The following is a 12,715-nucleotide window of genomic DNA, read 5'->3' as shown; positions in this document are numbered from 1 at the left end:
GAGTAGACATGTATAATAGGATTGTGCTATAATGCGCTGTGGCAAGAGTTTCATACCAATATTTCAGTTCTTCTTTTCACACTGACTTTGCAATGATTTTTTAACTCTTTCTACATCCACACCCATGCACCTTCTTTCTCTCGTAAGTTCTTACTAGTGTGCAGCATTGCCATGTGAAGTCTGGTGTGAATTCCTCAATCTGAATTTTCTGAACTGAACTGCACATGGGCTGCAATGCAGAAAGCACCTTCAGATCATCACTAGAACATGTGTGCACCTAAAATAATTCTAGCGGACTTTAAAAAATAGTTTTCAAGGGGAACATGCCATGTTGCATCATAAGCTGTTTTTGAAAATACTAAGATTCAAAAGTGATTTGTTGTGTGATGGGAGAAAGGAGAGTTGCTCTCAGAAAAACAAAGTTAAAAAAGCCCTTTTAGGCCAGTTACCTGTTTTATGGCCGTGGTGTTAAATTCTCAAGAGTTAATTTGTGCCCTATCCCTCAGGGAAAAAAATAATGCAAGAGAATAATTACCACAGAAATATAATTAGCAAAGTTCATTTTATCTGACATACAAAGAAAACAATATCTGATAAATCAGAGGAAATGACACTGCAGCCACCATAATAATGTAATAACATCCATGCAAATGAAATTTGCAGTGATTTTTAACAGCCTGAGAGCATTGCACATCTCTTAGCTCTGACGTATGACAGTCTCAGTGGACAAAAAGGAAATCATTGCTATTAAATTTTGTAGATTTCTAATATGCTTTACTGTTTGATATATTTAAGTACATTCCTGTACAGTAAAGTTTTGAAATGTTATTTGCTTAATATAAGAAAAACAATTAAGAATATAACCTTAGCAATTAAGGGTTGCTTTTCTTTTTAACAAAGATGCAAATTTAGAGGCATTTTTCCTCATTGAATCAGGAACCGTGAAATTTTCTAGTAACCTTAAAAATCGCTATTTATGAACTTCCCTGTAGAAAAATTGTTTCATTTTTAATTGGTATATTGTATACCAAAAAAGTTCTTTTTGTTGCCAGTGACCCATACCCTTGCCATTTTTTAACACTTGTGTCAATTTGCTGTCTAACACACACTTTAATGTCTTAAAATAATGACTATGATTTAAAAACAACATCTGAAGCAGCTCTTTGATATGGGCATTGATTGTAATCCATGGCTCTCATGCACATGGGGCTCATACTGGATATTTTCAGACCTAACCATGGTTTGGTGTTACGAGAATGCGGAGGCACAAGTTAGGGGTTCATGTAGCCTTCTCCCCTCTGCTCAATTAGCAACTTTGAATCCTTGCTTATCTTCTCAACAAAGCAGTTTGTTGTTTTCTCCAAACAGGCCACATATGGTTTGCATATCTTCTTTGTGATCTCTGGAAAGTCCCACAATTGGATGAATGGATTTGCATGGAACCTTTTAGTGCTCTTTAACCAAAGAGGAGGTGCTACAGTTAAGAGAAGCATACACCTTCCCCTTCAGTCCTCTGCTGACTGCTACTGTAGCAGCAGCTTTCAGAACTTGCTCCATGAGTTTGTTCTCTCATTGGTGGAGCATCTATTTTTGTGTATAGTGTTTATGTGTATAATCTTACACACATAATAATGCATATAATACACAATAATTGTTAGCAGAACCATGGGAGAAACATGGTTTAGCACATAGCTGTCAATGTTTCCCTTTTTAAAAGGGAAATTCCCTTATTCTGAATAGGATTCCTCGCAAGAAAAGGGAAAAGTTGACAGGGTTTAGCATCATGACTGACCAGCCCTAATGTGAACTTTATGTGCATGCAGGACTGTGGATTACAACAAACCCATTGCCCATCCGCGTAGCCAATTTGACACAAGGTGTGTGAAGCCTACTGAAATTCCTCCAACATTAGGACATTACAGTTCATTCTGTGAATTTGCCACATTGTGGTGAATTTGGAAGCCACTGTAGATATAGTTTAGCAGTGTTATCTTGAAAACCAAATTGAGTTCATGGTGATGTATGCGTACAACCAGCTTGTCACAAACGAAAGGAAATGGATTTAAGAACAAGTTGGATGTGTCCAGCAGCTCTCTTTCATTGAAAGATTTGTGTGAAGCAACTCTCAGACAGAGCCCTGTGAATTCCTTCCAGTTACATTAGCAAGAAACAGAAAAGCCCCACATGCATGTGCAGAAATAGCTTGCTTAATTATAGCTTTTATACTGCAAAGTGAATAGAGTTCTGTATATCAGCAGAGCACTGCTTGCCAAACATTTAGGAACCACAACCCCCACACTGTTATCCACTCCTGATCAAAGAGTAAATATCACTTAAGGAGCAAGCCTAAGAATGGGAAGCCAGCATAATTTATGCTGACTTAAGTGAAACCCAAGTAAAATACACAGATCCTAACTCCATTCAGGAGTTATTGCTGGCTGAGCTGGCCTAAACCTGGCAGAGGGGAAATAAGCCTCCAATATAGTTTGACTTACACCACCCTCTTTGCCAGTGTATGTCCCACCAGGTTGTCAGGTTACGTGATGGAGCTGAACAGAGTTAGGATCCAACGTGAGTCTCATCCCATCCCTTCCACTCGCCCCATTCCCTCAGAATACCCATTTTTCAAGGCTTATGCCAGTGAAAGTTCTATCAGTCTGAGGGAGTTACACCAGCGTATCTCCTGCAGAGCATAACTCTGGTTAGATGCTTAAGCCAGCTGAGCTCAACAGAGCCAGGAACCTGCTCGATGAGCTGAAGGTTCGCCACATCCCAAATTATTCATTGTGGTGTATGTAGGATTAGGATTGTGCCCTTTCTCCCTGATTTACTGTCTGAAAATCTGAACTAGCATTACAAATTCTGTTTTATCTTTTCTCCACTTCCTGGATACATTTAGACTTCTGCCTGTAGTAGCAGTCCTTCCACACTACATACATTTTTGTCTAAAACAGAAAGTGACAGCCAAGTTGGGTCCATCTGAACAAATCAAAATGTTTATTCATGACCTACCAGGGAGCTGGATTTTTCATGTTCATTAAATTATGACATGCGGAGTAACTTTCATATTAAAAAGCTCTTTGTGATCCTACAACGGGCATAGTCTAACCAAAGTAAATCACTGATAAGTCCAGTTAATTCTAAAGGACTTGGTTGCATCATGTTCCATGTATTTTTATACAGCAGTGAGTTTTGGCAAATATATTTGACACAGACCAGATCAGAGAAGCCACATTTCCTTACAATTAATGTAACACGAGATATAACACGAGATGTAATTCAAATGGAAATGAAATGTAAAATAACATTAGAATAACTACCCATTAAAAAATACTATGCCTTGGAAATGGAAAACAATAAGTAGGGCTTATAATATCTCCTATGTATAACTACTTTATTCTGAAACTCTCAGTATTTAAGGGCTTGGGGAGCAATTCATAAACCACGATTACTTGTTGAAATGTTACAAAACATTTTTAGACCAGAAAGCCTTCAGCTATGTTACATATTTTGGCAACCCAGTTTTAAGGTGTACCACAGCAAATCCTGTTTCTAACGAAAAACAATAACCTGAAAGTCTAGTACACTTAGTAAAAGCAGACTGGATAAAAAAAGTCATCATTTCAAAGACCCTTGTAAAATTATTTACTTATGAAAATAATAATACTAATGCTAAAAAAATGGATAGGCAGCTAGCAGAAATAACTTCACTATACTCTGGTTCCATTTGACACAAAAACATATGAACACGTAGCATGTCTGCAAAGTTGCACTTAACCTGGTTTTGCATCAAAGGACTTGATCCTGACCTTTATCTAACAATAATAATAAAAGCTAAAGTTACAAAAAAAACCCATGACTTTTCTGCATAAATTTATTTTAAAATATCATAAATCAACTTCCAACTCTTTCTTTTTATTTATTTACTTACTTTGTCGTTTTGTGTCTTAGCCACCTTGTAGTAATCAGGTGCCATTTCAACAACAACATACTGTAACAACACTTGTATATATCACCTTTCATGCCATGCATTCCAAGGTGCTTTGCATTACAGTTTTGAGGAACTAAGAGGAACAATGCTTTTCTGTATTGGTATAAAAATATTAAGGCAGGCCCAGAGTAAGGGGAAAATGGTTACGTTCATGTAAATAAATTGTTGCATATATTATTTTCTGTTAGGCTTTGAGACCTTTGCTAAGTTTTCAGAGTAAGATTAGACTACTTTTATGTGCCTCACTATAAGATTCAAATAACTGGGCCAAAGTAATTTCAATTCAGTAATTTTTGTGTTGCTTCCTTTATATGGATTATGAGGTGTTAGAGTCTTATCTGCTTCAGGTACAAAGCCCACTGTGTTATAAAGGGCTGGAACTGATTGAGAAGTTTGGGAACTACAGCTCTCATGAGGTGCTGTAGTATGTCTGAATGAGATTTTCGATGAACATGAACTCTTTTCTGTTCATGGAAGGAAAGTTAGGCTCCAAGTCAATATCTACAGAATATGATTAGTGAAGCTATCTGTTGCCACATATAAAATAAGAACTATGATAATCATACCATCCCAACTAATCCTTGTATATGCTGTTTCCCCTAGTAAAATTAACATTAATTATTTTTAATGTAACTCCTACATGGGGTCTGGTGAGTGTACAAAAGTTTGCACACTGAGGGGCTCTTTTACACAAGGGAAGAGTGTGACAAGGCAGTAAGTGTGAGCATTTCCTATCATAGGCAAAAACTAGAAGACCTGCAGTGAAAATTCAAGGGCAGTGTCAAACACTATAAAACAGTAGGAAAGGAGAGTGGTTTTCAGCAGCTGAGCATTGGATTGGAAAGATGCTTAAAGTTTCCTTTGCCCGTTGCTTTCCCTCTGCAACACCACCCCAATCCACTTTTGTACACATGCTGCAGCAAGCATGCACCTGGAAGCCCTCAGAGAAGGAAGGGGAAGAAATATCTACCCATGCGCAGAGCTGTAGGTACATATCACATCCCCCACAAAGCTTTTTATCAAGATTGATAGTCTACCATCATTGTAGAGTGTTCTGTCTAAATAATGACACTAAGAACTAGCTACATTGTTATATTCGCACCATGAAAAGCCATCAAGCTGTGACAGTTGCGAATTCTGAACGAGAAGGAAAAGCTGAAGGTGCTTATCTATTTATAAAAGCATTTATAGACCACCCTCTCATAGGATAGCGGTTTTCCACAATATGTATACAGTAAAATATAAAAACAGAATAAATGTATCATTAAGATTACTGTTGAGCCAAAAAAATTGTAAGTGGCTACATAGGCCTCTTGGCATAAAGCCTTGAAGAGATGCCTGAAAGTAAAAAGTGAGGGTGCCTGTCGGATCTCTGCTGGAAGAGCGTTCTGCAGCATGAGACGGCAACTCTACATGCCCAACTTTTTAAACGTAGGCAACAACTAGCAGGGCTCCTCCAGAAGATCTCCCTTATAGGGACAGGCAGTCCTTAAGGTATCCTGGACCCATGTTGTTCAGGGTTTTGTGTATGAAGACAAGAAGCTTGAACACTAGCATATGTCCATTCACACTAGAAGAGCCAAAGATGCTGCTAACATCAGTAGCTATTCTCACTAAGCTAATCCCCTCTTGCTCCTCAACTGCTAGGCAAGATTAATTGAGTGAGTTAACTGGAGATCAGAGCCTGTGGGCCAGCTTGGTTCTGTTCTTGTCATCAATATAACTGGAGAGAGGCTTTTGCAGTCTGGTCAGAAACTTGCTATATGAGTAAATTAATGCTTAGGGTAGAATCCAATATCATTGTTTCATAGGCCATATCTCAAACCATGCATATAATGTTAAGATTATAGTGATGTAATTCTGGCACTGCAGCCTTATAATCTGTACAAATATTTTAAAATGAAGATTAGGATGAGTACATGTTTAACCACAAGCAGGGAAATCCCTGTCATTTTATAGTGAACCACAGAAAGATGCTGTTAAATTCCAGCAGTAGGATGTCACATGAAGGTGTATTTATAAGGACACTTACAGAGCTAATCTGTTTATGTCTTACTTAGAAGTAAGTCCCATAGAGTTCAGTGGGCCTTACTCCCAGTTAAGTAGATACAGGATTGCAGCCTAAGCACACACAACATTTATAGGCAATATATTGAGATTTGCCCTATAAAAACTGTGGTGTCAATTAGCCCCATTGGAGCCACATGATGTAATGGGCTGTCATTTTAATACTTGAATAGGGACATGCCAGCTGAAATATGCCTGCTTTTTTGTGAGAAACTCTCTAGCTTAGTAAGATGATAGGCTTGTTTAAATAACAGCTTTGTGGCAGATACAAACATATTTTGAAAATTGTTGCTTAGAGGGGGGGAGCTATGATGAGACATGGTTTTCAGTTTTAGGTTTCCCCCACCCTCTTCTTTTTGTTACATAGGAACTTAAAAGTGGCACCCCAACCTAGTAAAGTGGGGTGGGGGAGAGATAATTATATTGGCTATTCTACACTACCCTTTATATTTAGTTGCTTTGCTAGGAAACCAAGCTGAAGACACTTAATTACAAACATTAAAATACCTGTAATTATTACTGCAGTACTGTTGCTTATGGCCTGTTTCCTTTTTCTTCTCCTCCTCCTCTTTTTCTCCTGATAAGTGCCAATAAATGGTAAGTTGCCCATTTGCCCCATTGAAGAGGTGTGGAGGGGGTGGGTGATTGTTTGCTTCATACCAGTATTGACCAACCTAGTTGGGGTTATGTTGTGTGTTGGCTTGCATGTCAGTTGACATATAACATTTCATGCCTTATGTGATGGCCCATGATATATTGCTTATTTGAAACTGCAGCATGCTAAATTCAGTCAAAGCATTAACCCAAATCAAACTTACTCCTTGCATTTATCCTTGTGTATTTTCTTTCCTAGTGTTGTATCCAATCTACATTTCCATTTTTCTCCTGGCTTAATAACCCATATCATTTTATGCATTAAAAATTTTGCTTTCACTAACATGTCCTGAATCACTGTGAAAGAGAAAATAAAAAGTTTACTAATCCAGAAAACACTCAAGTCCTTTTTTATATTACTGGGACTTGATGAAGTTTCAGCCTGAAACTTCTGCACCATTTACAACTAAACACCTAAAGAATTTATTAGTACAGCGAAATAAACAAACATACAGTATGGACTATACAGTGCTTTTCATTGTAAACCAATAGAGCCGCCTCTTTCCAATATCTCTTGATAACTCCCCAAGTAAATTACTCAGTTGAGTTTATTTTCATTATGGTTTAGCCCACCAAATAGTGATGATAGAAAATTCTGTTGGTGTCAGACGCCATCTCATAAAGGCAATGTATCATATACTTCTGTGGAAAACTGGAAATAGCTGGTATATTATTCAGTGTTCTTTTCCTAGATGAAACTCACACAATGGGCAGTGACACAAGCAGCTTGGTCCAGTCACACACCTACAAGAAGCGAGACCCTGTGGATGTGCCGTACCAAACAGGACAACTCCATCCAGCCATCCGTGTCGCCGATTTGCTGCAGCACATTACGCAGATGAAATGTGCAGAAGGCTATGGATTCAAGGAGGAATATGAAGTGAGTAAGCTTTAAGCTACACATGGTGCTCTGTGGTGTTTCCCCTATCACAACCATGTGTGTGTGTGTGTACTGCGAGAAGAACAGTTTCCTTGCAAAGCAGCAATGATGCAGAAACGGGGGGGGGGGGGAGAGACGCTGTTTAAAAATATAAGAGTTGTGCTAGATGAAATCAAAGGCCAGTGTAGTTTAGCATCTCGTTTCCCACAGTGGCCAACCTGATTGTAGGGTGATAATTCTCTCCTGCTTCTGTTTCCCAGCAAATAGTAGCCACTGATAATCTTATCCTCCATGAATTTGTATAATCCCCTTTTAAAGCCTTTGAGTAAGTTGCTGGCTTGCCATCACATCTTATGGTAGTGAAATCCATAGTTTTATTATGTGCAGTCTGAATAAATACTTCCTTTTGTCTGTTCTGAATCTATCTACCACGAACCAAATATTTCTTTCTTGGTAAACTTCTGCATCAGTGTATATGTGAAGTTAGGGTACATGTTTTTGCCCCAATGTGTTACAATTACTTACATTAACCACATTTAACTTTTTATTGCCCATTCACCTAGTCTGGCAGTCTTTGACATTCGTTTTGAAGCTCATTGCAATCCTTTGTTCTAACCACCTCAAACAATTAGTTGTCATCAGCAAAGCCGATCACCTCACTGCTTATTCCTAAGGCTAATTCATCAGTTTTGAAAACTCTTTATTCCTTTTCTCTCCATTACCTTCTTTAATCACTTTAGCCATGTTGCAGTCCTCTTGGATTTGGTGGTAACTGTCCTGATCTGGACTATACATTCTAGCTGAGTTAGATCTGTTTCAATTTTCAATAACTCCCAAATGTTCTAGGAAGTTGACTGTTCTTTCAACTTCCTTTTTACCAAGCCCCTAATTTTTTTTTATAAGTTCATCCTTTGAAGTCAAATAATGTTGTCCTTCCTTAGGAATTGTTCATATGCATTAAATTTGATAACATTGTGGTCACTGTTTCCAATGAATTCAACAAAATTTACATCTTGTTCTAGGTTCTGACTACCATTTAGAATTCAGTTTAATGTTATCTCCCCTTTTGAATTTGATAGTGCTGCAGTGCATGTTTCTTGTCATAAAACGTCTTCCATCAGGTCTTTGGAATCACTTAGGATTATACATGGCTGATTCCATGATCTACTGTTCTAGGGCACACTAATTCAGAATATCTGGAAAATTTTGCCTCTGTGTTATAGTTAGTGCGTATGCCATGTGCCAACCCCTCCTCTGTCTATCCTAGCTGCTGGGCTTATGTTTTCGGTCAGACTAGGAGGAGATGCCAGTTTATCAACATCCTTTCATCCAGTTGAAGCTTATAAGCAGGGAGGTTTCTAGGAGAAATATTACACTACATTTGCCCTCCCATTGCACAAAACTTTTTGATAGTTTGTCTTCATTTGGGCAGCACATTATTTTTTTCTTCATAAGAAAATACTTAAAAGCAACTTTATTTTCTGAAAACAGTGTGATCCATGCAGAAAAGCTGGGGTGGTTGGTTTGTTTTTGTTTTTGGTTTTTGTTTTTGTTTTGTAGTGGTTGATGCAGCCATTTACAGGGCCTAGCTGGCATTGTTGTTCTACACAAATCTGCTGTGACATGACACATCCAAATTGCACCACCAACCTGCACTCTCTTCAAGTGTTCTTATTTCATATTCTGCAGCACCAGCTGCGTCACTCAATTGTAGTCATCGCTACAGGTTATTTCTGTTGTATAGAGTATAAATAATGACCAAAACCAAAATAAGTATGGAATATTGAATGAAAATAGGGGATGTTAGCAAGCCGTATTGATACATCTGGAAATGCATGTACTACTTATTTTCTTGCTTCTCTGTTTACAATAATGATTGAGATAACGATTATGGTAAGGTTTAGAAAGAAAACTATTTGATGGCATCCAGGGACTTTTTAAAAACAGCCAGACACTTTCATAGACACAAACTTCATTAGATACTGAGTTGGAAATGGGGAAAATAAGGCAGGTAAGCGAGTAAAAAACCTGGCCAAGAGAAAGAATCCTCAAGTTCTTAAATAAATGATAATAGTATAAATAGACTTTTTATAGTGTGCATTGTCTCTCCTGAGCACCCATTAAAAATGAACTCTCTCTCATTTCATGTGATGATGATTTTGTAAAATTGCATTAGACAAATCCATATGGATGTGGCACTACCCATATGCAAATTGGGATCTAAAGGGAATCTGCACCAATCACTGCAATTCAAGGTTGGTTTTTTATATAAAAGAAATATTCCAAGCAGGTTACAAAATTAACAAAATGAGATAAATCCTATTTTGTCTTGTTAGGTTCCTATTTACTTATAATATTTTTTTATGTGGCGATGATAACAACCTTGTTTCTTACCCACATGCCCATCTAATTGTTTATAGCAATATTTACTCTGTGGTTTTGACATGCGGCTTGTAAACTTTATTGAGAAATCTTTTTTTTTTTTAGTTGAAAAGTAGTTTACAAATTAAGTAAATAAATTAAGTAATAATAACATTAACTCCTGTGCTCATAGGTAAATCCCATGAAGGACAATAAATATTTATTACGCATGAGAATAAATTTATTGTAAGCATATGTTAACCCTCAAGTGTGTGCAAGGTGACTCTTGCTACAGTCATAAAGATATCTTCCAACAATTTGGTTTGCAACAAACTTTTTGCAGACAGGAACTGGAAATTCCTATCAGCCTACCCATGGCTTAATAACACCTTAATAATGGCTAAATAAAATTTGGGTGACCATGATCATGTACAAACTCACTCAAAATATGTCCTTTGCAAGAAATCCAGTACCTAAACAGAAACCCATGGCATCCTAGTTTCCCTATACTGTATCTCATTTGTGGAGTCTCTCCCAGAATATAAATGCACTCCTGCCAGATGCAGTCATGAGTTAAGGCATCCCCCTTTTCTGGTCCTGTACATGATTTCTCATTTGGATCACCAATTCAACGCTCCTTACCATTCTTGTCCTTTTTTGGGTTCATAGGTTTTGAAAAAAAAGGAAGGTATTTTTTCGGTGCAGCCAATCATTATTATATAAAACAATGTAGTTAGTTTTTCCTTTCTCCTATTATTATAGTTATTTATTGCATATCATGCTTTCATATATTTAATGTATTAATATTTGTGGTTGAAGTTTAATAAAAGGCATGTTTAAGAAAACAAACAGGGATAGTTTTCAAGAATCAGTTAATGAGTCAAAACATGCACACACACTCACACACTCATTAGCTATTTACTCTAAAGTAGGGAACAATCCTTTCAGTGGGATGAATTTCTTGTAGAAATTCCACTTTTGTGTTTTCCAATTTGCATGTAAACGGATAATTACTGAGCAGTTATATCCTCTATTAATAAGAGTACATTTGTGCAGTTTTGCACATTAAAGAATTCTGCAACAAACTCAATTCAGTATCTTTTGAGATCCATCATAGCACTCAGATCTACAGCCATCTGTTCACTGGTTCTCTTCTACAATGAACAAGACGGCTGTTCCTAAATAAACAATATTCCCATATCTCCCATTCTCTTTCATTGCCTTAAACTCTCGCATTCTTAATGACTATCCCCATTCACTAGTGTTGTGGGAGGGGAATGTTAACTGCCATAAAATTATGATTTGGAGACATCAGAAAATGCCTCCAGCGTTTTTGTATTGAACAAATGGCATCATGTTGGTCTACTTTGTGACTGAAGTTTGGGTGGGCATGGGGCTGTATTCTGCTGAGTCCAGACATGCATTTTAACTTTGGTTATTATCTTTACATCTTCAGGCTAGGTTGATTAGGATGAAGTTTGTCAATATGTCCCTGAAGTGTTTGGGAACTTCTATTATCATTTTATGTAGTGGGTGAAGTTAGGAAGCATGTCTTGTCTATACCGTAATATGGTTTGCTGCTTCACTTTGTAATTTTGGTGACATCAATTATGCTTCCCCAATCAGAATGTGCAAATCACCAATATTCCACCCTGTTTGTTGACCAAATAATTTTGTCCTTTGTTTCATGTCACATGAAAAAGTTGGAATTCAGCAGCCTCTTTTTTCTCCTTGCACAGTAAATTATATGCTGGGGTTGTTGTTGTTTTTTTTTTTTTGCATTGTTCATTACATTTACAATTAGATTTTGTTCATTACCCTTACAGTTAAGTATGTAAGAAATCACATTGCAGCAGTACCTATTTCATGTTCTTCCTGCACAAATAAATACAGTGGTACCTCTGGTTAAGTACTTAAATCGTTCCGGAGGTCCATACTTAACCTGAAACTGTTCTTAACCTGAAACACCACTTTAGCTAATGGGGCTTCCTGCTGCCGCCGTGCCGCCGGAGCCCGATTTCTGTTCTTATCCTGAAGCAAAGTTCTTAACCTGAAGCATTATTTCTGGCTTAGTGGAGTGTGTAACCTGAAGCGTATGTAACCTAAAGCGTATGTAACCCGAGGTACCACTGTATGTGAGAAGGTAAATAATTCAGGTAAACATGTGGACAGAAAATAGTGGGTTCCGTGAAGAGAGTGTTAGTAGTGAGATTAAAGAAGAAATGAGTAAGGTGTATTTGCAAACCTAGGGATTCTCACTGGAACTTTGAATTTTCTGTTTACTATTGAAAGAGAAAGCTTCCTTGCGTCTCATCCTTGCACCTTTGTCTGTCAGTTGCCTAAACCATGTGTATGTTATTTTAGTAATAACAAGGGAAACCACATCGGGAATGGAACTACATGTGATTTATTTTTCAGTTTCACCCCTTGTTTCTGAATCAATTTGTGGTAGGGTCTGGTAAACTTTGAGACTGTGGATTAGGGATTTGACCTGGGTTTGATGGCCACACCAGTTGGAGATCCGCTTTTATGCATGGAAGAAAATTGACAGCACTGAAACCTGGTTCACTTCCCCAATGTGCTGCACAGTGGCATGAAGTAGGCAGTGGGGAACAGACAAGACTGAACCTGTGTCCCTTTCCTTGGATGCCACCACAGTCAATGATGTTGTTGGCTCTCATGTTGAGCATTACTTGAGTTGCCGTTAATATTTTGTTTAACAGCCTCTGTGGCTGTATCTTCGTTTGTACTTCTGCCCCCTC

The 12,715-nt window shown here is 37.7% G+C and overlaps 1 protein-coding gene across 4 annotated transcripts in view; it reads left to right on the top strand.

Moving 5' to 3' along the window:
* PTPRM (protein tyrosine phosphatase receptor type M) overlaps positions 1–12,715 on the top strand; it is a 415,073-nt gene that overhangs the window by 332,673 nt on the left and 69,685 nt on the right. For all 4 annotated transcript variants that reach the window (XM_082235318.1, XM_082235320.1, XM_082235319.1 and 1 more), the window contains one exon: positions 7,405–7,592. In XM_082235318.1, the coding sequence (XP_082091444.1) occupies positions 7,405–7,592 (188 nt within the window). The remainder of the gene's footprint in view (positions 1–7,404; positions 7,593–12,715) is intronic.

Source organism: Podarcis vaucheri (genome assembly GCF_965113315.1).
Source record: "Podarcis vaucheri genome assembly, chromosome: 8".
NCBI classification, from domain to species: Eukaryota; Metazoa; Chordata; class Lepidosauria; order Squamata; family Lacertidae; genus Podarcis; species Podarcis vaucheri.
The sequence above is the reverse complement of the archived record's forward strand: the minus strand, read 5'-3'. Positions and strand labels throughout refer to the sequence as shown.